Genomic DNA, 26,844 nt, shown 5'->3' with positions numbered 1-26,844 from the left:
CTTCATTTAACACTGATTGTTTGGAAATAGAGCATTGTTTGTTTCCTCCATTCCAGTCTCTGGCATTCCAGAGCAACCTGCTACATATGCCCAGATGACATCTCCACAGCCAGAGAAGAACAAGGGTGAACTCTTCATGGTGACCATCGATCAGAGACAAACCGAGCTGCCACAGGTCCCATCTCACACCAGGCAGTTCTGTGAGTTCTCGAACTAAAAAGAGGCTTTTCTCAAGAATGTGTTAATCTGGCTCGTTGGTCTAGGGGTATGATTCTCGCTTCGGGTGCGAGAGGTCCCGGGTTCAAATCCCGGACGAGCCCTGTTTTTGGGTACCTACGCGCCTTGGGATGTGGTGGAGCCAGGGGGATGGGGATGGAGGTAGGGAAGCAGTGCCTGCAGAGCAGCGATGGGCACAGTGTTTTCTCTGGGCACATCCTTAAACCAGCAGGGGCGCAGGACTGGGAAAGGTGGAGTGCAGCCTGTGACAGTCGGGTTTGGAGCCATGCGGGGCAAAGTGGGGCGAAGGGACTTGGCCAACTCCCCTTGCTGTGGCACGGGGATGTAGCTCAGTGGGAGAGCGCTTGCTTTGCATGCTAGAAGCCCAGGGATCAACCCCCAGCATCTCCATCTCCTTTTGCCGCTCCAGAGCCCTCCGCATACGCATACACGGCCCCCAGAGAGCCCCAGATGGCCCACAAGAAATCCCTGCGGCTCCCTGTGGGCACGGGGCAGCTGGGATTGCCTGCCGGCAACCCAAGGCGGGCAGCAAGGAAATGCGTGGCGAGATGTCCCTCCTTGGCCAGGTGCCGTAGAGAGTGGAGGCAGCCCGAGTCCCTTCCCCACGGGGCTCCCGGTGTCTCCTGGCGTGAGCACGGGTGCTGGGGCTCACGCGGGTGTCGGCGCAGCGCTGGGTGTGTAAAAAGAAGGGCTCGTCCGGGATTTGAACCCGGGACCTCTCGCACCCTAAGCGAGAATCATACCCCTAGACCAACGAGCCGCAGGGCTTAAGCTCTCCCGCCCTTCCCGATCTGCCCCAGCGCACCCCGCACACGTCCCCGCTGCCGCTCACAGCGCGGCGCTCCACGCTCACACACGCTCACACACCTCGCCGCCCTGCCCGCACACCGACACCACGCACACGCACATGCACAACCCTGCACAGCCCTTCCACGCCTCACACACGCCACCGCCCGCACACCGAACACGCTGCTCGCTCCACTCCCCCCTTAGCCCCTGGCCCCAAAACCGCAGCGCCCCCATGCACCCACAGCCCTGACACGCACACACGCCCATTGCTGACACTGAGCACAAACACCGCTCACAGCACATCCCCTCTGCACCATGCCCCACAGCAAAACGTGCCACAACAAAGCACCGGCCATTCCAACTGCTGCAAGGGCCGCCGAGGGCCACTGATGGAGGAAACAGAGGCTGTGAGTCCCATGTGCTGCATCTGGCATCTCGTGGCTACAGCAAGAGACACCTCCCTGCTCCCACACTGTGCGAGGCCACACGCAGCCCTGGCACCCCATAACCCCCAACAAGGTCTGGAAGATGTAGAGTGGGGGACAGAATGAGCACCTCCTAGTTCATTGATCTAGAGGTGTGATTCTTGCCTTGGGTGTAGGACGACCTGGGTTTAACTCCAAGATATCTCTTACTTTTGGCCACTCACCATGTCCAGCACTGAGGGTGACCCTTGTTAGCTGGGTACATCCCTGTGGGAAAGATGGACTCCAAAGGACTGGTGGCAAAATGCTGCTGGCGGAGAGAGATGTAGTTCAGATCAACCCCTAAGCATTCTCCACATCCTTGTGCCTTCTCAAACACCTCTCTGATGGTTGTGAGGCTGCCAGAGCTCTCCACGAAAGGCCTGGTGCTGTGTCCTGGCATCCCAAGGTTGTATAAAAATCTTGTGGCTGTTTCCCTACCGTGCCTGGAGGCTGCAGAGCATAGAAGGCATTTTTTAACTTCCCCACAGGGCTCAGGACGTCTCTTGGGGTGAAAATCGATGCTGAGGGGACCAGCTCAGAAGGAGGAGGATAGTGTAGGCAGATTCATGCAACAGTTGAATTCAGGACCACTTCCACTCTAAAACACATACCCAGAGCACTGAAGGGGGGTACACTGTCCTTCCAAGGATGTGGGAGAGGGTTTTGAGGAGTAATACACTCAGAATCTTCAGGATGCTCCACCTCCAGTATCCAAATCGTGAATACCGCCTGAGGGAGAAGAGAAGGTAGGGCTTAGGGCCGTGTGGCTCTTCATGACGCTCCCGCTATCAACTCCTGCCGGGACTCCCAATAGAGAGAGGTGTCAGGGCTTTGGGTAAAACCCATGTCAGTGAGCAGGATTGGAACCTGCGCAGGGAGCCCCTGCTGGATTTCGAGTGCACCGCGTTCAACCCTCGGCCATCGCAGCGCCGGCGGCGCGGCGCGGGAGGAGCAGCGAGGGCGGCGGGGCGCTGTGGCGGGGCGCGGTTCGGGGCGCGGTTCGGGGTGCGGAGGTTTAGCGGTGCGGTTCGGGTGGCGGTTCGGGTGGCGGTTCGGGGCGCGAGTGTGCGGGCTGCGTGGGGGTGCTTGGCGCTTGGCGGGGCGGGCGCAGCGCTGTGTCGGGGCTGCGATGTCGGAGCCGTGCGGGAGGCGGGGAGAGGGGGTCCGTGTGCGGGGGGGGGGGCAGCCGGGCCTTGGGGGAGGGGGAGAGCGCCACGGCTCGTTGGTCTAGGGGTATGATTCTCGCTTAGGGTGCCTTAGGGTGCGAGAGACCGCGGGTTCAAATCCCGGACGAGCCCTTCTTTTTGGGCATCATCGCCCTCCTCCCGCCTAGCCGGTGCCGAGCCCGACGGGACCCGGCCATCGCCCTTTATCCCTCAGGGACATGTGTAGGGCTTTGAACGTAGCGTGGCATACAGAGCGTCACATGGGGCTGTGCCCTGTCTCTGGAGTCCCGACACATTGGTCCTGCAGAGAGACCCTATTTTTGAGTTGGCAGCGGGATGGGGATGGCATGGGAAGGGCTGTGTCTGTGGCCATGGGGCACTCCGGCAGTGGGGCAGGTGGGGGCTCTAGCTCAGCTGTTTAACATATCTGTCATGTAAACAGGAGATCCTGGATTCGACTTCCAATGGCTCCTGGAAGTCTGGTTTTCCTCTCTGGCACAAGTTGGGGACACTGCTGGGGCTTCCCCACTGCTCGTTTGCCCCTCACAATGATGACACTGACTCAGAGCAGCTTGGGTGCACGTTTTTACTGAAAGCTTATTTCAGGGTCCCCCAATGGACATAAAAATTCACCAAGGTGTCCCTCCCACCCAGGACCTGCCCCTGCCCTGTGGTGCCTGCAAGCCCCACAAACAGCAAGGAGGATCTGTCTCCCTCGGCATGGCTGCCTAGCCCACAGCCCACCCTCCAGGTTCCTACACTTGGCTGGAGCGACCTGGCAGCACCTCAGGTACCTTCCCAGGATGCCCAGACATGTCCAATGGCCAGGATGAGCCATAGGAGAGGGCTAATCCCCGCTGGGTGGGGAGAAGGGAGCTGTTTGGATGCCTCTCCAGGTAAGTCATCTACAGCCACACCCAGCATCTGGGGGATAGGGATGGTGTGGGGCCAGGGCACCTTCCTCTGCCCCTCTGGGCTCCCACCACGTGCAGAATCAGATTTGCACTGTCTTTTGCCCTCTTTGCTGCTTTTTGCCCAAGTTACAACGAATGGGCATAATTAACAACAACTGTGATGGGAAAAACCCTCCTATACCTTCTTTGCCTGCTCTCCCCGCAGTATCCAGGGTATCCATCCATGGTTTCACACTTCCTTTGGCCCAGTTTACTTCCCTATTACACTCTACGTTTCAGAAGGTTATAGCCTGACTGCTCAACAGCCACTTTCGGCAGTAATCGCTCTTGTAACGATTTCTAAGTGCTTTCTTCTCCATGCGTCTTGGATAGGAGACTATCCGCCCCTCTACATGAGGACGTCGGCTGGCCCTTTAAACATTACGTCAATGTCTTCTGCCATCCCCTTTCCAAAATCTCCAGGGCACGGGTGACTTTTGATCCTGGAGAGGATGCAGATGCCAGTGTAGCCCAGGCACTAGCTAGTACCATTTCCCCTCCCGCCCCCGCCGAGTCCCCATGTGCCGCAAGAATCCGAGCCCACCCCGAAGGTCCCCAGTTCCCCCCGCGCGGCAGCAAAATCTCGACGAGGATGGGATTCGAACCCACGCGTGCAGAGCACAATGGATTAGCAGTCCATCGCCTTAACCACTCGGCCACCTCGTCCCCCGGCAGCACTGTGTCGCCCCCTGCCGGTCTGATCCTATCGCCGCAGCCCCTTCCCTCCCTGCCCCGGGGCCGGTCCCGGTCTCGTCGTCTGTTCGCCCGCCGGACGCCCGACGACAGGAAATCGTTCCAACGCCCTCTTAGCGTAGTCGGCAGCGCGTCAGTCTCATAATCTGAAGGTCCTGAGTTCGAGCCTCAGAGAGGGCAGCGTTTTGCGGTTTACTGGGGTCTTTTTTTTGTTTCCCCGTGACCACCCGAGGTGGCTCCGCAGTGTGCCCGGCCCAGACATTGCCGACGCCTTCGTACGGCCCCGCGGCGGGCGGCTCCCACGGGGCCGGGCCCTCAAGGGCACGGGGAGGCCGAAGGCGGTGGGAGGAGCGGTGTGGGAGGAGCGGTTCCCACACGTGGGGGGCGGACGGAGGGGCAAGACCTAAAGAAGCGGCCGAGTGGTTTAGGTGCTGGATTGCTAATCCATTGCGCTCTCCACGCGTAGATTCGAATCCCACCTTTATCGAGATTTTACTGGTGCCCCGGGTTCTCCATCAACAGATAAACGATAGAGGAGAGGCCGAAACAAGACCAGCCCCCCGGTAACAGACAGCAGCCACCCTCCCCACTCCCTTCCCCCTTGAAAGCATCCCTCACCATGAGCTTTTACAGAGGAATGAGGCCACCTTTCAAGCCACTGAAAATTTTATTAGGTACAAAACACAATTTACAGCAAATAGTATCAGCCACATTCCCAGAGCTCCGTGGGTTTAGACAGCTGAATTTCATGTAAACTGAGAACATCAAAAGCAGGGCACACGCTTCCCTTCACACGGAACCAGTTAAACAACAAAATAAGCCCAACAAAAGCACATGGAGCAGGAACAGCCTTAAAGCACACCCTTTCCAATTTAAATTTATTTCAACTTAGCATTAAGCTACTATTGCTATTTTGGGTTTAAGATAAATACTACAAATGAAATGCTATTTAAAAAAAAACTGTAATATTACTTTTTTGGAAGGCAAAGACAGTTTCAGACTACTGAGGATTTCAACTTGGGTTGGGCAGGCAAGATAATCAGTTTAGTGCAGTAATTTATATTCAACCTGGCAGAAGGCTCTGTTTGAGAGAAACTGGCTGATTTTGTAAGAAAAAGAAAAAGATGAACTGTACTGGAGTACTGCAGATATGAAGTACATCTTTGAATTATTTACTGGGAATTAAACCAAAACCAAGAGCCTTCAATTTCCTAACGTAATGCTGGAGACTGCAGACTATTTGCTCTTCCAAAAAAAAAAAAAAAAGAGGAAAATTGTTTTTCCATAGCTGTTTACTGAAGACTGAAAGAAGTATCCTGTTTTCCAGCATGACATAGAATCTGTGGAATAAGCACCTCAGGTATTTTAATGCTGAAAACCTTGAATAAAATAGAACTTGGGCCCAGAACAACAAAAATCCTTCTGAATTTGCACTGAGCAACAAGAACTACAAAAATCATGGCCAAGTGCTGCTCCAACTTGAGAACGACCTTTTTGACATTCCTGGAAAGAGAATAGGAATTCCAAACCACAGTGCTGCTGCCAAGGCAGTTCCTGCATGAAGGAAGCACAGACTGACATAACATTTCAGGGACTGTGGCTATGGACAGCAATTGCTTCAATGTTCCCAGGGGCCCGTGCTACCCTACAGCTGAACCTGATGAAGCTGTGTTTACCCACAATGAGAGCTGGGAGAAAGAAAAACCACCACTGTTGTTTAAGGCATTCTAAGAAAAAGCATTTGATTCGTCTCTGTGCCTGTGGAGCAGAAAAGGAGAGAGTCCCAGACCATCCATGACACGCTCACACTGTGCCCCGCATGTGAGAAGGGCCCAGGCCCCATAGCTGCTCCATGTTCTCATCCCAGGAGAACACCTGCTTGTTCCGGAACATGCCCAGGAGTGCATCTGTTCAATCACCTGGACTTCTTTCCTGAGTCTCCATGTCTCAGCTTGGCTCAAATGTCCACCATGTCCACCAGAGCAGAGAGGTGGAGCTCAGAGGCAGCCTCGGCCTCCTTGGTGGCTCTGAGGAGCTGCTGCAGGTGTTTGAGTCTATCCGACAGCACAGAGCTTTTCTCCAGCTCCGGAACCTTGTGTCCCTCCTGGCTCCCAGCCTGGGCAGAAGGAAATGAGATAAGACTGAGATTTTCTCCCAAGGTAATTCCCACTACAGGTTTTGCAGTTACTGCACTCCTCAGAGCTTTAGTTTAGCTCAGAACTGCCTTCTCTTACCTCTTGAGCAGCTGACATGGGACTCTTCACCAAGGGGCAGGTGGCAGCTGGGCTGGAGAGCAGAGACTGAGGGAGATAGAGAGGAAGACCCAGGAGATCCCCAAGGGGCTCCATATCCTCAGCTAGATATTGGTGCAGCTGCTCTTCAAACCTGGATGGGAAGGGCAAGAGCACCAGTCAGATGGCAGCCTGGCTTTGGCCCTGTAACCAGTGCATTACACTAGGAGCTTTTTTGGATTCAGAAGTTTCTGACCTCCACAGCCATATTCAAAACAGTCTCATGTGCCCCACTGCAGCTATCAAAATCCGTCACAGAGGACTGTGGTACAGAGAGGAGTCACACAGACTGAAGAGACTCAACTTATGGGAAGGCAGAAGAGACAAAAACCTCTTGGACCAACCTCAAAAGCTTTAGTTCTTCATCTTTGTGATCTGCAATGCTACAAACTGACATCCCGGAGAGGACTGTATAGACATTTGTGACACTGGGGGACACACAGACCACTGTACACACTGTACTCCTTCAGTTCTGGTGGTGTGACTGACCATAGAGTTTCCAACCATTCCTGAGAATTCCAAGAATTTCTACCATCCTGGACTGTTCCCCTGTTGCACAAAGGAAATAGTAGGGAACTGCCCTGATGTCCTTGATGAAATCAGATGGAACTCAAGACAGTCAAGGCTCTTTTCTAGTACAGTTTAACTTCCTATTCCATCCAAGGTACAAATTGTTTAAACCCTGGGCTGAAGCTGCAAGGAAAAGATGCTGCTCTGGGAACTTACCTCTTGTTTTCTACTTTTTCCAGTTGCAATTGTGCTAACAAACGCTCCTGGGCCAAGGATGTGTCTCTGAATTCATCTGTGCTTGGAATGCTCACTTCTTGAACTGGCAGCATGCTCATGCCAGAGCCATACTGACCTGGCACCATGGAGATACCATGCAGTTTCTTAGAAGACTTGGGAGATTTTATCTTTGATCTGAAGAGGGGAGGAAAAAGCAACAAACAAAACCACATTAATTGATATGAGTGTGTTGATTTTTCCTTCTTATCTTGAAGCTTGGAAATAGCAGGGAGTGAGAAGTGATCATTTTGAGAAATAATGCCCTTGTGCCAGGGTCCAACACAGCACCACCTGTGCATGGGATTAGAGAGGAACTAATCTGACAGGAGCATAGGATTCACCCCAAACATCATTCACTACACAGCAGAGCTGCAGCTAAGCTGCCGAGAGAGAAGAGAGTGGCTTCCATCTGAACATGGCTAGGGAAGTGAGCTAGACTTGACATCTCAAACACTTTAAGGCATCCTTCCCCCTCAACCTATCATTTTCTCAGACTCACACTGTTTTCCCGCCATGCTTTGCGGGATGCTTTGGGATGCTTTCAAGGGGGAAGGGAGTGGGGAGGGTGGCTGCTGTCTGTTACCGGGGGGCTGGTCTTGCTCTGGCCTCTCCTCTATCGTTTATCTGTTGATGGAGAACCTGAGGCACAACTCCAAAGCCTCAGCAGCAGGGTATTTTTTTGGCAGAAGTTAATTTCTACACTTTCAGCACTCCCCAAGCAATCCACTTCTCTGAGAGCTGTGTAACTCTGTACAAATAAAATCTACTTCCTACTCTGTTTCAGCACAGCCTTCACATCATTTCAGGGAGATGTACACAAGCAGATATACACAAGGAGGATGCCAAATGCTACTTTTCAGCACCCCACCTCTCGTGGCCTTGCCGGATCTCCTCCTGTGTCCGCAGCCTGGCTTGGTCCCACGAGAAAGGCACAGTATAGTTCTTTAAGTGCTCCTTGAAGAAGTACACGCGAATCTGACCATCTTTGCTTACAGCTTCTGTGAATAAACCCAAACCCAACGTTTATCATTTGCACAGGTTTTCTCCTTCAGAAGAACAGCTCATTATTAAAAAGGCAATTTGGGGCAAGAGCAATTGTTTACTTTCAAACAGATTTCAAACAGAGTCTGGGACAAGCTTCATTAATCAACAGAAGTCATAATTAACTGTGGCAGCCTGCCCTCCCTGCTGACACAGCTTCTGAAGGGTAACTCTTAGGCCTTTGCTTGATTCAAACCCTCTCCCATTGGGAGGGCAGGGCTGAAAGACTCTAACCAGAGCCACATTTGTAGTCAGAGGATTGAGTTAAGCCATAACCAATACTAAATACATGCTCCAAAGGGAAGACACATGCAGAATACAGCAGGACCACAGCTGCCTCCCTGCTACACATCACTTGCTCCTATATGGAAAGGCACCACTGGCAACGTGTTAAATACCATCACAAAAGAAGCATCATGCATGCCACAGCAGGATACAATACCTGGAGCAACAGGCAGTTTGGGAGGTTTCCAGTCTCTGAGTTTATGGTCAATACAGACTGCCAAGATACAATCCCAAGGGATCTCATCAACAGAAGGTCCATCTTCACCAGAGTTCCCAGTTGCTCTGGTTTTCCAGTTTTGGTAAGTTTTGCTCAGCATATTCTCCACCTGAGACTGGATCAGTGGTTGAGTGTGGGAAGAACTTGCAATCTGAGAGACATACTGAAAAATCATGTGGCAAACAGGGTGCCAAGGAGCTGTGGAACAAAAAAAACCCGAAGTAAATTTCAAGAGTTTGTAACAGAACCAACACTGCACAGGCACATCTTGGAGAACAATGTGCTGCCAAGAAGATATTGGAGTGTGAAGTACTTACCGCCTAAAGGAGGCAGATCTAAGTATGGGATCTGGAAGGACAGCACAGCCTTCTTCAGCCAACCCAGGTGATCTGGCATGTTCCACTGCACGTGAGGCAACACCTTGTTACCCCCTGCTTCTGAAAACTCTGTGACAGGCCAAGACAAGTCACAAAAGTGCTCTGAGGATGCCACATCTGACAGGAACTGCAGCACACTGTTGTAGAGCTCTATGATGGCCCCAGGCTCCTGAGATGGCAGCCCAGCTAAACGCCTTTCCTTCCAGTCGTGGTAGAAACGCTTGCCAAATTCTCCATCAATCCCATCCTCAATGTACTCCTGAAGGGTCTGGCTGCAGAGCTCAAGGGAGGCAGGACACTGGGACACCAGCCAGCCCACAGCCGCAGAGACCTACAACACACAAAAGAGGCAGAGTTGGAAACTGCTCTGCAGTGAATGGGACAAAAAGGATTCAACCCTAAGTTTGAATAACATTCTCCAAGAGAATATGCAGCAAAAGGCAAATAAATCAGGCATCATCATACTTATATTTACAACAATAATTCTCCAGCTAGGTGGCCACAAACTGAATTTCCACACAGCAAGCTCAGGAACAGACAAAGAAGAGGCTGTTCACATGAGGTAGAGGTATGCAGTGGAATTCCCTGCTGCCAGATGCTGGGGTTGTTGAAAACTTATCCAGGAAAAATTGGACAGAACCACAGGAATTAGCCCAGGGTGACTATATCATGTCGGACCGTGGCAGTCCTTGAAGTGCAGACCTAAGTTTTGAGGGTTTATGGGGGAGCATCACTCCAGGCTTGTCAGGGAGAGATCTGTATGATTGTATTCCTGTACAGAACATGAGAGGTAGAGGCATCTCAGTCCCATCCACCAAGATGGGATAACTCTGGATGTGTAACTCTGTACAAATAAAATCTACTTCCTACTCTGTTTCAGCACAGCCTTCACATCATTTCAGGGAGATGTGAAGCCAGAACATCTACAAAGGGTCTTCAGCATTTTAGGACTAAGAGCTTAAGGCTAAAATGGTTTATCCACCAATTTACCAGCACTCCTCTGTTGGACAGCAACACAGGCAGGGCAGACAAGAGTCGGTTTAGGTAATCCATGAATTTTGGTCTCAGGGCAGTTTTCAGTATTTTATTTTTTTCCTTTTAAGAAATGCCACTGATCTCTGGTCAGTGAAAATAGAACAGTCACAAGTAAGGGAAATAATTCCTGCATCTTGCTGTTCTTACCCTTCTGGTGCCTTCTAAGTCATTGACAGAGCCTGGGAGCTCTACAACAGTGTAGTCTGAAATAAGATGGGCTGAAATCAAGTCCTGGAGCATCAATCCTTAAAAAATAAGAAAACTCATCATGTACACAGAGTAAGAACACACATCCTTGGGCCATATGCTCTGCATTACATTCACTGCATTGCTGCTCCCCTCCATCTCTGCCCACAGACTCTCTGGATCAAATACTGTGTGTGAAAGAAAACTGGAAGCCAAAACTGGCAAGTTCTTAAGGCCTCAAGACTTTTAGGAAAGCTCTGGGATGTGCTGTACTTCACAGCCTCTTGCTTTAACTGTAACTAAGAGGCTGCACTAGTCACAAGACTTCTGCTTTGGGCAGCCCTAAACATTCATTGTTTCAAGACACAAAAATAATTACATACCATCTTCTACTTCTTTCTCCGCAGCCTCCTCTTTTTGACTGGGGACTAGAACCACCAAGGGAACTATGGGGTGGAAAGGTTTTGCCTGAAGCAGCTGTTTCAGCTGCAGCAAAGCTGAAAGCCAGTAAACATCATCTTCTGCAACATCTTCACTGCTAACTCGGGGGGGCAGGAGAAGAACGAGGCCACTGGTCCCAAGCAAGTCCTTTTGTGTCTCAGCCAAATCAAGTTCAGAGTCAGAGAGTGCACCATGTGCCACCTAGATAGGCAACAAATATGACAACAAAAATATAGCTAAACAAAGCTATTTCCACAGTAAAATCTGCAGTTTACTGTCACTGCCACTCAGCTTTGACATCCTTTTCCTGGAGCTCTACACAACCTAAGACAACAAGCTGTTGTCAGGCCAACATCGATGCATCTGATAGGTGAGCTGAGCACAGAAGTGCGCATCAGCACCTGCTTTGGGACCAGGAATTGATGATTCAGGTTCTACTACTACAGGTATTTCTCGGCTGATTGAAAACAGAGAAGAAACCCCATCTTTTTCACATCTCTTCAATAACCCTATCCGTCTGTCTTAGGCTGGAAATGCAAGATGTGGCTTGGGTGTGTTTATTCTATGCCATCTGTTAGACATGGGGTGTTATCTTCTGTTAATTGGGCCACCTGTTAAAATTAGGCAGAGCAGTTTTCGTCATCTCTTCCACAAACCAGTCCTCCCTCTGGGAAATGTCTTCTGTTCATGGGCCATTGAGTGTCATTGCATGGCTGATAAAATTACATCCTCCCCTTGTGAGGTGCTCTGCCCAGGGGGAGGAGCCAAACATTCCTTGCTGGATATAATCTGAGATTTGGAACACAACAGTCAGGCTTTCCCACTGGATTCCCAGAGGAACAGCTTTCTTCTCCACTGGATTCCCAGAGGAAGACTAGGCCCATCTACACCACTACTGAACCTTCAAAGGAAAACTCCACCCTTCTACAGGATCACTGCTTCAGCAGAACCACACCTGTGTCTGCAGGAGGACTACCGCCACCCTTTAATTGGACTGCTACCAGCAACCTGACACACAGGGAGTCAGGCCATATTCTCACTCTGTCAGTGTTGTTTTGTATTACTGCATTTTTATTTTTATCGTTTCTTTTATTTTCTTTTATTTTTTCCTAATAAGCTACTGTTATTCCTACTCCCATATCTTTGCCTGAGAGCCTCTTAATTTGAAAATTTTATTAATTTGGAGAGAGGGGGTTTGCATTTTCTGTTTCAAGGAAGGCTCCTGCCTTCCTTAGCGGACACCTGCATTTTCAAACCAAGACACCCTCACAGTATCATCTCCCTCCATCTGACAGGACACAATATCCACTAGAAAACAGCTCACCCTGCTTTTATGGCCTCTTAGATATAATGAAATTGTTCTCACCTACCTTTATACACACACTGACTTTAATGCTTCTGGTCCCCTGCATGCCAGGAGAACTAAATAATGTCAGCGTTTGAATTTTGCCTTCTGCATGTGAAGCATTTTTCTCACAGTTTCTGTGTCCCACAAACTTGGCTTTCAGCCAATCCATCAGTATCCTGAGCAAACAAAAAATAAGGCTCTGAGAGGTTTTGTTGTTGAAATTGGCATTTTAGGGTTTTAGTATCAGCACCTCTAAGATACCACAATCTATCATAACCCTATAAATTTAGTTTATGATAAGCAGACCTAATAAATAGCTATAAATTTTAATGAAATTATCTATCATGGTTTTGTTTTCAGTATGAGCAAAAGGAATTAAACAATGTTAAAGAATTCAGATAATTGTAATAAATTACAGCTATATTGTTTAGAGTACTCTGGACGGAAAATAAAAAGCTGGAAATCTGAAATGGTACAGGCAAAATTACATCAAGGGCTGTGTACTACTAATCTTCTTCTACCTAAGTAAAAGAAATCTGCCCTATTTGAGAAAGGGACCCAGCAACCAACTCTTCAACATACCTATTGGGATCATCCTTGGAATATTCATCATCACTGGGCAAAACCAAGAGTGCCTTCCAAAAAACTTGTTCTTGTTGAACTGGAATATGTTCCGCGATTAATGAGACAAGATCCAGGGGAGTCCAAGCTAAATCACTTAGAGAGAGACAAAAGAACAGGTGAAAAGATCCACCGCAGAGCTATTTCACAGCTGAAGAATGTCTGTCTTGCACTGAACAAGCTACAATACTATAGTGTATTGACCAGTTAATTCTTTGGATCTGTTCCTCATCCTTCAAGAACTGCAGCTGCTAAAGCTGACACATGAGCCTTACTCTGGGGATTTCAGGAGCACATGCATACTGCTTCACTTCCACACTGATCCAACACACACCCAGGCCACTGGAGAGCATGAGGAGCCATGGGAAGCCAGACCTTCTGCTGCAGTTCAAATATCTCAATCAATATTTTCCGACCACAATCCAGGTCACTGATAGCTCATTTACTCCTCTACCCCCATAGCCCATCCCAGGCCCCATCCCATCCAGGTACAAAGTCACACCCCATAATACCCATCAGATCCTTAAAATTACACCCAGGAGGATCATCTGACCCAAAATCTTCATTAATTGAATGAAAGGAGTCCCTGCCCGTGGCAGGAGGATGGAATGGACAAAATGATCTTTAAGGTGCTTTCCAATCCAAACCATCCTATGATTCTATGAAATTCCCGTTCTCCTTATTTCAAAACACCCTCAGAAGCAAGGCTGCAAGCAGACATTCGGGCATGGTTAGCCATACCTTCTGGCATCTCTCACACATCTGCTACAGCATGCTTCTAAAGCCAAACCCCAGCCTACCTTACCAACTGCTGGTAGAAGTGCTGAACTTTCATTTCATGCACTGTCTTGTTTCTCAGCAAGTTCAATCTGGAAATGAAATATTCTTAGTGGTATATTTTATGTGTATGTATATAAATATGTGTATAAACACATACTTTAAACAAATATAAGAACACCGAGGCCTCGGAAATATTACAGAGGCCTCAGAATGTTGCTGTTAACAGAAAAATTTATTTGGATTTTCAGTCTTGGTCATGACATTTATGGAGAAAGTATTTTGGAAGTTATTTAAGAATAAACAGTTCTGCAAACCCACTATAACATTCACAATGAAAGAATTTTTGGTAACTTATCTTCCAAAAATCAACCAGATTTCCTACTGATGCCACTGGAAGTATCCCTTACCTTGTGCAAGAGATTCCTAGCTTTCCTCCATTCCCCAGGTTTACAAATCTCTTGCACAAATTCTCCATGGCTATAGGCCACTCTGCACTGGGGGACAGTGCTTTCAGCTGATGTTTGGAATCCAAGCCACAGGGAGCAGCTGGAAATGCCCTCATCTGACGTTTCAACTTTGTCCGAGCTACCACTGCTTCCCTCCATCTTTGGAAAAGAACAGATAAATAGGTCACATTAATGAACTCTTCTGCAGACCTCTGTCACCAGATATTTGTAAAATGAACACCACAACAACCACAACACACTGAGCATATGGGCAGGAAAACCAGTGATCAGCAGAAACAATACAAGGATAAACTACTACAAGTTTCTAGACAGAATGAAGCTAGAATCTCCTACCAAGTTCATTACCTGACTACAACAAGATGTGATCCCCTCCCCACATACAGTAATTTAGCAGAGGCTGGTACTAAGACTGTAAGGTCTACCTTTATCAAGGAGATAAGACAGAAAAAACTGTCTCAGAAAGAACACAACCAGAGAGTGGTAGTTCCATCTCTGTTAACTGCTCCATGCCAACGCTCCCAAGTGAAGTAGCCGTGTCCCATGGTGGTAACTCACCGTTGTAAGTATTTGCAGAAACACTGGAGCTCCTGAAGAGTTTCCTTGGCAATCTGGAAAATCTCATCCTCCAGAAAGAGCTCCATGAAGTGGCCACACACTTCCTCTGAACAACGGGCAATTCGGGCTTGTCTGTCTCTTTCTAAGGCGCATCTGGTTCCAAATAAAACAAACCAAGACTGCTAAGGTGAAGACCTCCAGCAGATGTCAATTCAGTGGGCTGAGATGCAAACAGGGAAGTCCATGACATTTAGGAAACTCTTGGGAAAGCAAACTACTGCATGCAGCACATTGTACATACCTTAACTCATTGACTGAAGCTTCTTTAACACTCTCCTTTATAACTTCTTCCATTAATTCCATACCCAGCAACTGGCTCAACTGCTTTATTAACTCTTCTCTTTCCTGCTTTTGCCTGGAAGGACAAAGAAAAACTTTACGTTGGCAAGCTTGCTGTTTAGTTACACAAGCACTACATGCAGTTTGTCTAAAATTATTTCCCACTATCTGGTTTCTAAATAAACAGCTTTGCATGGAGCCAGGTTTCCCTTAAAAACACCTTAAGCAACCCGATCTACTGAGTGGCATCCCTGCCCATGGCTGAGGCTTGGAACTAGATGATCTTTATGGTCTTTTCCAAAGCAAACTATTCTAGGATTCTATTTATTCTTATCCCAATAAGCTACAAACAAGTAGCTCCCCCTCTGGAAGCTCTTGATTAAAGTTCCTAAATTTCCCACCCACCATTTTCACCATGGCTCTGAGGCAACCAAAATGCTAACCAGCAGATTACCCAAGAATGCAGAGGGAGTCCTGCCTGTACAATCCCAGGGAAGTTCAAGGTGAGACTATTCTGCCACCATGGCAGAAAGACAAAGGCCTTGAGCAGAGGCACAAGGACTCAGGCTGGCACCAGCTGTCCTTACATTGTCTGGGGTCTACCCAGCCCACTGTGCCCCACAGCCAAAGCAGTGCCTCACCTCTCCTCCTCCACTCTGCGCCGTTCCTCCTGAACACGCTGCCTTTCCACACTGAGCATGTTTCCAGACACTTCTCTGAGGATCTTCCCCATCACTTCAGTCACAAGTTCCTCAATGGTGGCCTCTGAAGCACTGTGCAGAAACAGCAAATCACTTCTCAAAGCCCGAATTTTTTCATTCAAAGCCCCAGGTCTATATTTTCTCAGCCACACCTTGCTCTCTGTGGTGGGCTGACTCCAGCCATTAGCCAAGCACACACACACTGATACTGGCTCACTCCCCTCCCCACATTGGGACAGGGAAGTAGGAAGAAAAAAGGAAAATTGTGGATGGAAATAAATACACACTGTAATACATAAAGGCAAAACCCCCACTCCCCCATCAAGCAAAGTAAATGCAGCCAGTCATCACTTCCCATGGGAAGAGCAATACCCAGACAGTACCCAATCAATGTCCACCCTGGAAGCCACAAATCTCCAACTTCTTCCTCTAACCCAGTTTTATTGCTGACCATGACATCACAGGGAATGGACTTTAGTCAGCCTGGGTCAGCTATCCCATTCAAACAGCGCTGGAACAACAACTGTTTGGGTCACATCCCACATCTATGACTCTACCAACTGCCCTGGAGAGAAAATTTATCAGAAGCAGAGAAGCAGCCAGATCTGGACCTGCTCCTCTTGTCCCCCTTTGGGCACCTTCCCTTCCATAACCAGGCAAAGCTTCCAGAGGTTTGGGTCAGCCTTCCCTTAAGGCTAGAGCTGGGATGTGGCAGACATCTGAAGAAAGGTCTGCTTTCCCTTCCACTGTATCAGTAACATAGTCTCCATCACAGACCTGGCAGTGCTTAGTTTTACACATGGTGCTGCTATGGCAAGGGGCAACTGTGGTGACAGACTCCAGGAGAACCTGCAAGAAATGCTCTTTACCAGATAGCAGCAGCCACGTAAGCTACTCCTGCTCTGCCCACTTCTCTGCACTCTCCTTCGAGGACATCGTGCACAAGCCCATCCACCACTTCAGCAATGTCCTGCAACACAGCAGAAGAAGCAGCTGAAACAAGGTGTAGTCCTTCTCAGGAGTAAACTGGGAGTAAGGTTCTCCAGCCTTCCTTAACTGACTGTAATTCACAGCAGCACCTGTATTTCTGCTTACAAACTGAGCCAACTTAACCAAACACAACAGCCTGCAAACTTCAGACTATTTAGACTATCTAAAAGGTTAGTAACAGCACAGAAACAAAAGCAGATTTTTGTACTAAATATGGGCAAATCAATTCAGGAAACCATAACTGAGGAGAGACTCTTATTTTCTTACTGTAGACTTCCATTCTAGCTGATTTAATTCCAAATTATCAGGTCTACCCTTCACTGAAATTTGCCATTATCTAGGTAGAATATGACAACAGTACTGTACAAAGAAATGAGACTCTGAGACCAGTTCAGCATCAGCATACAAAAACTTGTGTGGGAGGGAGAAAAACAGCACAGGTAGATGCGGTACACATTCAAGACCCAGCATTAATGGTCACGTAACCACAGCAAGAAACTTTTGTCATGTCTCTTTTGACATACATGCATGTTACAAAAAAATTAAATACCCTAAGAACTTGGTTACCTTTTGTTATATTTCACAGATCTTTCCCAAATATTTCCTGATGGGTTTAGATTTCCCTACCTCATCTGAGTAACCAGGCTGAGGCTTTGAAGGGGGAGGCTCAGGCTGTGCAGCAGGCTGGGAGATGGGCTGTGCAGAGGGTAAGACTGGCACCAGCTGACGAGGCAACAGCGAGGGCAGAAGATGAGATGGAGACTGGACTCTCACTGCTGTGGCCTCTAAATCCACACCTCTGCTTTCCACTCTTCCTTCTTGGGAGGGAAAAGGAGAAAAATTAAGGAAACCACATCAGTCACAAACAGAAGCAATTTTTTTCTTCAAAAAACTGGCTTGTCTGATAAAACTCAGTAGGTCATAAAATAAACCCATAAGAGCAGTTTGTTGCCTTAAAGTTATATCATTGAAATTAATTTACATTTATTAATATTTTATACAAAACATTTAAACATTTAATTGCACATTACCCTCATTACCAAGCACATGTATTTCCAACAAAGCACCTGTTTTAAGTCAGGCACACCTGGCACCTACACACACTATCTGTATTCCAGCAAGGACAGAAAAGCACACATTCAGCTAACCTGAAAACTGACATGTTTATACACACAGCGGCAACAAACACCTGCAAATAAAAAATATGCAAACTGCAAAGGGAAGTTGGTTTTCCAAAGTAGTCAAACATTTGTTATTTCACTTATGTTGGCAAAATTTGGCTCAATAGAGAATTTTCTGAATTGGGAAATACATTTTATTAATCAGGTTATTCTTGGCTTTTACTGATACATAAATACACCTCAGCAACCTGGTCTAGTTGAAGGTGGTGGAACTTGATGCCATGTCAGGTGTTGGAACTTGATGAGCTTCAAGGTCCCTTCCAACTCAAACCATTCTGTAATTCTCTTGCAATTTACAATCTAGTCCTTTCACTACATCTAAATTATCATGCAGTTTCAATCTCTGAGCCACAAACAGCTTCTGCCTTGACAATGTAATCTGAGCAGTACCTAAAATGCAGGTTTGCTCTCACCTGTTGCTTCCACACTGGGTTTTTGGCTACTGCTGGCCTGATCCACAGAGGTGCTTCCACCAGTGTATTTGTTCTGCCCATTGAAGCTGGACACAGGCACATGATGGGGCACTGGGGGCAAGGGCCCCCCGTTCACAACCTCGCCAACAGAGACAGTGAGCTTCTGGCTGACAAACAGGGATTTCCGTGGCTTGGGTAATCCATCTGGCTCCAGGAAAGCTGAGCGATTCAGCTCCATGTAACCACTGGGGAAAAACCAAAAAGTGACAACCAGGCATATGTCCACAAAACTCTGGTAATCTACAGGCTTTCAATTCTGAAACTTATTGGTTCAAAACAGAATGTTGACAGGAATAGATGACTAACTGGCATCCTCAAGGGATTTTTTTCCTTTCCCAGTCTCTCAAAATTCCGAGTTTGGATGAACACACCTTACAATGCATGGATTTTCATGGCAGACACTTATCTGCAGTAAGGTTATCTATGAACTGCTGTCCTCCAATATCCTCTAACAGTTGGTTTGCACTGTTCAACTCCAACCTACTCTATAGGCATCACTATAATGCCAGTTTCCCATGAAACAGAACTGTGTCCTTATCTCCTATGGACACCCATGCCCTGTTCTTGGCCCATTCTTTCCAACTTTCAGGAACAGCTCCTCCACATTACCCTCTTTGCTTGACATCAGTCTCCCCCCACCAGGCATCACTTTCCTCACACTCACCCATCTGATACACTCAGGCCATAATAACTTATAAAATCAGTTGCCTCCTCGCAGTCTTTGAACAGCAGCATGCGGACGAGGTTGTCCAAGGGGAACGCTGTACTTCTCTGGGTGCTCACAGTGTAGGCAATATTGAGGGATTTGAGACCATCCTTACGAATCTGGGGGAAAAGAAAAAGCCACATAACTACTAGGAGAGAACCCAAAATAAACCATAAAGTGTACAATAAACGTGATAATCATGTTTAAATGCACCAATACTTTGTCATCAAGTATCCACACAAACAATTATTTAGAATTGCAACTTTCTTTTTAAATTCTACACACTTGCTTTCTAGTTTCTGTTCCTCTTTCATGATACTTGTTTTGAGCATATCCCTTTGTGATTCTTCTTCAGAAAAAACCTTGCAAAGTCTTCTGAAAGTGCAGACTCATATTTCTTTGCAGGACTCTCAGGCCTGCTTCTCTGCTTCCCAATTGTGTTTCAGGGAAATATTTATTTGTATACAATTACAAGAAAAAAAAAGAACATTTCAGTATTTGCCTTTCATATCACAGCAGAAAGGTCCTGATAAATTTTTTAGCACTTCTAAAGAAGTAGTAACAATATTATCTTTATGGCTCAATATCTACTAAATTTTTTATTGATTTCCCCTTAAATCCCAGCCTGTCTTACTCATTAAATAATTTAAAAAACATCCATCTGTTTTTTCCTCACCTGGTTGAAATAACAGTGTAAGAGGCAGGCATTCAGATAGGAAGCTGCTTGCACAAGCTTGAAAAACCTCACAAAATTGTTGCTGTTTAATGCAGCAAAAGCTTGAACTGCAAATCTAACTTCCGGTGAGTTTCTAACCTCTGGATGAAATTGTTGAACTTCTCTGTGGAGTCAAAAGACAGGGACAAAACTTTTGCTTCACTACTGAACAATCAACAGCAACTTGCAACAGCAAAGAATAAAAATCAAGAGCATTACAATTTGTCTGGATTTAATTCTAAACTCAATTCTTCCCAGAAGTAAAGAGAGAAAACAAATGATGTCTTGTTCTCACCTGAGAATATCACCCTTGTTGAGATTCAGCAAGACGTTATAACCTCGGAACTCTGCTTCACTCTTGCAGAAAATCCCCTTGTTAGCTAAGTCCTGATACATCTCCTTCAAGCTCTGCAGGCATTTAGTCATGTTCTCATTGTTAATTTTAGCATCAAAGGAGGACATGGGCTCTTCACACAAGTGGTGAGCACAGTGGATATGAAAGCGAGTGCACTTCTCAATCAGAGACACCATCAGCGGGTTGCAGAGGTGTTGCTGGGTTATATCCTAACAGAATGAAAAAGAACACATTACATGTATTTTTCAACTAGTTGAACAGTGCAGTCACCTGGCACTATCACTGGAAAACCCATTTCACTGTGCTTTGAGTCACTGTGCCATTCAAAGCATTTCAGCAACTATTGCTTATTGCTTCCTTTTTTTACAGCATGATGGGATCTTTTGCTTTTTATCACCAAACACCTCCATCCACAATGCTTACCTTTCTTATTCCACGAGTTCTGTTCCAGACAAAATCATACCATTCCCGGTAGTTTCCTTCTCCTTGATCCATAATATTTGTCACTAAATAGTCCATGGTCATGCTCAGTACCTCAGAGGGTCTCAGTTCATGGGGCAAAGGTTCCTCCTGATCTGCTGAAGACCTGCTATATTCCTTGATTGCTGCTGCATGATCCACCTGCAAGAGGTGAGGAAAAGAATAAAAACCTAAATATGTACAACTTCCCAGCAGTAAAGAGGATTTCATCCCACCTATGCCTTAAACTTCAGTAAGGAGTTGACTATTGAAGTGTTGACTTAGTCTCAAACTCATAACCTTTAAGACAATATATAGCTATAGACAATTACATATAATATGTAATTACAGCTTTAGAAGTATAGTTCTACATAATTGAATAAAAGACATGACAGAGTGAAAAAGCAAATCTTGTTTTCCAGAACTCAAAGGCATTAATTAAACAGCCTACAGAATTTTTGTACCAGAATTACCCCTGTAACCAGCTAAATAATATTGACAGCTCCAATGAGCATGAGACATACTGATATCCTGGGAATCTCATACCTTATCAGTGCCTAGAAGCAATTCAAAGATGCTGAGCTGGTTTCTTGTCTCCCTCATGTAACGCTCTTTTTCAGGACACATATCTGGGCAAGTACCAACAACAGTTTTTGCTTTGCCAAGATCAGTCCTTTTTATTCGAGCTAAAAAAAAAACACAGAAAAAAATGAACAAACACTAAGCATCCCTTGGGTCTTGGGTTTTTTTCTTCACAATAAGCTATTACCCTGATGTGCCAAAACATCCCTGAGCATGCAAGACTGTACCCAAACTTTGGTATAGTCACAAATGGACAAGGATGGGGGCTCTCCCCACTCTGAGGCCTGTCCAAGTATCACACATATTGTGAGTTTTGCTGAAAAGACCAAAGCTTTAAAAGACACACGCTGTTTGTTGTCCTAAAGAACAGCAAATTCAAAATTCTGAATCAAGTGGACAAGAAGTCCATAAATATTAAAAATAAGATCTTAAATTAGAAATAGGATCAGTTTTGAAACTGCAAGAAAAGCATGGAAGGTGTTACAATCACCACTGTGAAACAAAAGGACATTTCTTGAAATAATTCTCAGTTGTGTAATAGTTTGAATTTGGAGAAATACTAGAGGTACTGGCACAAGTTGCTCAGAGAAGCTGTAATAGCCCCACACCTGGAAGTGTTCAAGGCCAGACTGGATGGGGCTTGGAGCAACCTAGGATAGTGGAAGGTGGTCTTGCCTATGCCACAGGGGTGGGACTGGATGAGCTTTAGGGCCCTTCCCAACTCAAATAATTCTGTTATCTGTGGTCCTGCAAAATGCAGTTAAGGCTTTGGGTAACCTTCTTTAAAGGGTCTCTAGAGAAGCAGATCTCTCTATGTGCCCTCCTTCACAGAAGATGGACATTCACCCTTCCCTTTACACAAGACATTGCATGTGCAATAAATAGAACAGATTTGTGTGTTTTACAAGAAAAAAAAAAAACCAGAAAATAATACTCTAGGAGAGTATTTTATAGATGGTTCCACATTAAACTCTCTTTTAAGCCATTTCCATAATATCCCAACAGCTTTGCCACAAAACCCAAACACTTCTTTCCAGCAGAGAAGCAGATAACACACTCATTAACTTATGTTAATTACCTTGTCGCATGATTTTGTCCCTCTGGTCCAAGAGCCTGTATCTCTCTTCAGATGTCTCAGCCACCAATCCCACCAGGTTACTGAGAGATAACAGCGAAGCTCCCAAGCCCTCTGAGCTCTGCCCTTCAGAACTGGAATCAAACAGCTCTGCTTCAAACTGCAGTGTCTTTCGAAGGCCAGGCTTCTTTGCTGGAGAACTAAATAAGAAGACTTTTCTATTAATAATAATATGTTAGCGCATGCCCTGGTCTCAATCAGTTCACTGCTATTTAGGATGCCAGCATCTCTTCAGAAGAGTATTTTGTTCACAGGGAAACATGAACAATGTATGGATGTGCTGCGCTAACACCAGCCCCGGGAGTCAATCTGGTTAAATCCTCAGCGCTGCCCTGACAATGCTGCCAAGAGTTCTGGCATTGTGGAGAAAGTCCTAACAGAAAAGGACTTACTGAAAGTGTCATAGAGGAGACAGAAATTGATGGATTTTGTAGCATTTTGCAACACTATGGCACAGCAGTTTGTATTTTAAGTTAGGAACTGGCTTGCTGGAGACAAACCCAATTTTCTTTCTACAGCAACAGAGATTATTAAAAGATTTTACACGGCCAAATACAAACATGCTTTTTAAATCAAGGACTACTGATTCCTTCATAACATATTACTAATTTTATAGTTATGTGATTACACATATCAAATTACTTTTGTCAGACTAGAGGTGTGACAAAGATGACAATCTTGCCACTTCTGTGACTGCCATCAACCAGGAAGACTGCTCACTTGAAGTAAGACAATGATCCAAACTACTCCAAAAATGAGACCCTCATTCCACAGAGCTCTAATTGCCTCCAAAGGAAACCGCTTGCTTGAGAAGCTCATTGTATCACAACCACAAACAGCGTCATTACTGCTCAGTCCTAGTTGGGCTCAGCACTGTTTGTTCGCTTCCCTCATGCCTCAACTTTCACCAAAATAAAAGACCCTAGTAAGCCATTAGGAATATCCTTCTGACAAAGTGTGAGAGCTTAAGTGCTTCTAATTCAGACAAATCAGAAAAGAAGGGAAGCAGCCTCCCTGAAGAGAACGTGACTATATTTGGCACACAGTGATCACTGTTTTTCGCCAAGCTCCCCATATCCTGCCAGGTGGATTCCCAGAGGGGAGGACATACCTTCTCCCAGGCATGACACTGCTAGCAGAAGATCTTATTAAAGGTTTTCTAAGAGGGGAATGCTGATAGCTTTGCTCTTCACTGCTTTGTCTTCCTTCATCTTCACCTGCTTTCTTCTCCTTGGATGAAAATTCCCTTTTTGCTGGACCTGAAATCACACATAAATATGAAACCAGGTACCTGCCAAGTAGTTTAAGCAATAGCTTTTTCTTTACCCCATGGAGGTGGTGATGAAAACTAAGACTCCCAGTCTTGTACATGCATGCAAAACTTCCCCAACAATTTGTACTAGGAGCTATACCAAGTTTCCACCAATTGCTGTAAAGGTCATTGTTCTATAAAGAATCAGTATTTTTAAAGACAATATCACTTAGCAATAATGGTAATTAGCAATAAATAGTCTAATCCTGAACTGAATCACAGTTCTCTCAGATTTGCAATATAATCCACAAGCCATAACTCCCAATGGGATACAAAATCCATTCCATCTGCGTAAATCACAATTCCAAGTGCTCCTACTGAAAGTATTTATTTCACGTATCCAAGCATAGACTCAGGCTGGCATGAATTAACACCTGCAGGAAAGGAGAGTTTCTTTTTCCAGAGACCATTTTTCTACCTGTATTTTTTCAGCTGGATTTCTTGAACCCTCCAAGAATAGTTATTTTGGAATGCTGCCATAGACATAACACCATGATAAAATTACATGGGCAAAGAGGCAGCCCTAGAGCTGCTGCTTCAAGATGTTAATTTCGAGGAGACAACTCAGCAGCTATTTGTTTTCTGGAAGGCAAGGCTGTGGTTGGTCAAAGCCGAGGTGAACCATCCGTGTGCTGGCAGCTGAAGTGCACCCACGGGCTAGGTGCACTTCAGGCACACACACTGCATTCATGGAGCAAAAGAAAAGGAAACACTTGACATTATAAGTATTCCTTTGGGGACTGAACAATCTCCTCTTGCCCTAATACCAAGCAGGGTCTGGAATTCAGGTTTCCCACTTCTAAACTCTGTAGGTTATTCTCTTTTTTTGGTTCAAACGGTGTCTAACTATTGATGCACAGAACAGCAACGTCAGCAGACACTGCAGAGATTCTCAGGACACTTTCCTTAGATTGGTTCTCAGAACCTTTTCCTGAAAGCCAGAAGTTCACATCCCAGTCCATGATCTGAGGCAGGCAGCAAGGCATTTCAGACCCCTAAAGAATATCCTACTTCTGGACAGAAGCACAAAGATGAACATCACCATATTGCTATTGTATATTGCATCAAGGATTCAACCATGATATTGCCTAGTAAGAGATAATTTAGGTATGTCATCCTCAGCACGTCAAGGAAAAAAAGAGCAGTTGGCACGCTATTTATACATCATTCAGTAGTCTGGAAACACAGACTTACTTGTTTTCTTCTTTTGCCAAAATGTTACTATGTCTTTGTGCAACTCTTTCGCTTTTTTTCTGGCCAGAACTGCAGAGGCCTGAAAGGAAACAAAAGAAGAGCACGGAAACCTATTGGCATCACAACACAGAAACACACAGTGCAGCCTTTGCAAGAGAAACATTTACTAATCCCCAAAAAATTCTGGTTGCTGCATTTTAACTTCACTTAAGACCTACGTGCAATCAGCTGAATTGGTCTCCACAAGAAAGTGTTGCTTTTCTTCAAACAAGAGTGTAGTTTTCACTACTGCTGGCCCGACCCCAAGCACTCAGATATAAGTCTTTCTTCATAGAATCAGAAACTGGATTGGGTTGGAAGGGACCATTCAGCTACATCTCCCTGCCCCCTGCCTTGAGCAAAGACACGTTCCACTATACCAGGCTGCTTCAAGCCTCATCCAACCTGATCTCAGACATTTCCGAGGATGGGGCAGCCACACCTCTGGGCAACCTGTGCCAGGGCCTCATCACCTTCAAATAATTTCTTCCTAGCATCTAACTCCTCTTTTAGTTTACACTGTTTCCCCTTGTCCTCTTCCAATCTGTCCCTGTAAAAGTTGCTTTCCCTCTTTATTGTAAGCCCCCTTAAAACACTGGAAGGGGCTCTAAGGTATCCCTGGAGGCCTCTCCAGGCTGAAAACTTCCAAGAGTTATGCCACTTCTGATACTCACATGATCAAAAAAGTGGAGAACAGCCATTTTTTTATTGCGCCTGGTCATGATCCGGCGAACTTTTGCGAACTGGCCGAAGTGTTTTTCCAGCACAGTCCTGTCGTTCAGGTAGTCAGGGATGTTCTTGCACTGGACAGCCGTCAGCTCGGCGGTTGGCAGGACCCCCAGCCCCTCCGTGCTCTCGCTGCCGCGGCTCCGGCGAGCAGGGGCAGCGGGGGCCGCATCTGCGACGAAAAGGAACGCGACAGCAGTCAGCAAGCGGGGAGACACCCGGGCGGCAGGGCTGCCCCCCACCAGACCTCCGCCCACCTTCTCGGGCGGGCTCCCGAGCCTCGGCCGGCGGTGGCTCCTCGGCGGGTCCCCGCTCGGCCTCGGGGCCGTCCCCACGTTCCCGCTGCTCCCGGGCCTGGCTGCGCAGCAGATCCTCCAGCGTGCGGCCGAACAGGATCCCACCGCGGGGCCGGCTCAGCATCACGGCCCGCTTCTCCGGCGGCGCCGCTGCCCGCCCGCCCGCCGCCGCCCGCCGCGGCGAGCGCTCCCGCTCCTCCTTCCGCTTCAGCCCCTTGGACGGCGGCTCCCCCGGATCCTCCGGCAGCACCCTCAGACCTCTCTCTTCCGGCCGCCCCAAAGCGGCAACGGGACGTGAGAAAGAGAAAGGCTCCCGCGCCACCGCCGCCTCGGGGCCCGTCTCGGACGAGAAGGCGAAGGACGACGAGAAAGTAAAGGCGGCGGGGGCAGCCGGGCCCTTCTCCGCCTCGCCGCCTGACAGAGGCTTGAAGGCGGCGGCACTCTCGGGCGCCTTGAAGCGGAACTCAGGAGCGGCGAAGACACCGCCGCCCCCACCTGACGCTTCGCCGGAGGTCGGGAAGCCGCCCAGGCTGGTGGGCGGCCTGAAGCTGAATCCCGCGTTCCCCGCCGGGGCCGGAGCCTGGCCCAGCGCGTAGGGCGGCGCGAAGGTGGCGGCGGGCGCAAAGGGAAGGCCGGCGGAGCCGCCGCCCTGGCCGAACACTGCGGGCTGCCCGAAGCGCAGCGGCGGCGGGAAGGAGGGCGGGCTGCGGAACGGGCCCCGCGCCGACATCGCTGCGGAGGCGGCCTCGGACCGCCGGACGAAACGCGCCCCGCATGCGCAGTGGGGAGAGGCCCTAGCCATGGGGCGGAGAACGGCGTGAAGGGGAAAAGTGGGCGGGACTAGGCGGCAGCAGACCGATAGGGGCGGGAAGACGGGTGGGAGCAGCGTTGTGGCGGGCCCGTGGG

At 47.5% G+C, this 26,844-nt stretch overlaps 1 protein-coding gene and 4 non-coding genes across 5 annotated transcripts; 2 read left to right on the top strand and 3 right to left on the bottom strand.

Annotated features, from left to right (window-relative positions):
• The first annotated feature begins 248 nt into the window (after positions 1 to 248).
• On the top strand, positions 249 to 320 carry TRNAP-CGG (transfer RNA proline (anticodon CGG)). Its single transcript has one exon. It is a non-coding gene; the product is annotated as a tRNA-Pro (tRNA).
• A 605-nt stretch (positions 321 to 925) lies between these two features.
• Positions 926 to 997, bottom strand: TRNAP-AGG (transfer RNA proline (anticodon AGG)). The gene has a single exon. It is a non-coding gene; the product is annotated as a tRNA-Pro (tRNA).
• A 3,199-nt stretch (positions 998 to 4,196) lies between these two features.
• Positions 4,197 to 4,278, bottom strand: TRNAS-GCU (transfer RNA serine (anticodon GCU)). The gene has a single exon. It is a non-coding gene; the product is annotated as a tRNA-Ser (tRNA).
• A 134-nt stretch (positions 4,279 to 4,412) lies between these two features.
• Positions 4,413 to 4,485, top strand: TRNAM-CAU (transfer RNA methionine (anticodon CAU)). The gene has a single exon. It is a non-coding gene; the product is annotated as a tRNA-Met (tRNA).
• A 480-nt stretch (positions 4,486 to 4,965) lies between these two features.
• On the bottom strand, positions 4,966 to 26,668 carry MCM3AP (minichromosome maintenance complex component 3 associated protein). Its single transcript, XM_059476250.1, has 28 exons — positions 25,900 to 26,668; positions 25,591 to 25,814; positions 24,878 to 24,956; positions 23,483 to 23,630; positions 22,315 to 22,511; positions 21,201 to 21,340; positions 20,619 to 20,816; positions 20,136 to 20,404; positions 19,802 to 19,964; positions 19,084 to 19,244; positions 18,360 to 18,604; positions 17,393 to 17,583; positions 16,645 to 16,745; positions 15,716 to 15,847; positions 15,037 to 15,150; positions 14,736 to 14,888; positions 14,121 to 14,318; positions 13,734 to 13,802; positions 12,895 to 13,029; positions 12,335 to 12,488; positions 10,907 to 11,165; positions 10,485 to 10,582; positions 9,243 to 9,633; positions 8,866 to 9,123; positions 8,251 to 8,380; positions 7,323 to 7,517; positions 6,540 to 6,690; positions 4,966 to 6,421 (listed from the first exon to the last, which is right to left on the bottom strand). The coding sequence occupies exons 1-28, from the start codon at positions 26,666 to 26,668 to the stop codon at positions 6,263 to 6,265; spliced, it is 5,481 nt and encodes a 1,826-aa protein (XP_059332233.1). The 3' UTR covers positions 4,966 to 6,262.
• Between the last annotated feature and the right edge of the window lie 176 nt (positions 26,669 to 26,844).

The sequence above is a fragment of the Ammospiza nelsoni genome, chromosome 7, assembly GCF_027579445.1.
Source record: "Ammospiza nelsoni isolate bAmmNel1 chromosome 7, bAmmNel1.pri, whole genome shotgun sequence".
In the NCBI taxonomy this organism is placed as follows: Eukaryota; Metazoa; Chordata; class Aves; order Passeriformes; family Passerellidae; genus Ammospiza; species Ammospiza nelsoni.
This window is presented reverse-complemented; position numbering and strand designations above follow the sequence as displayed.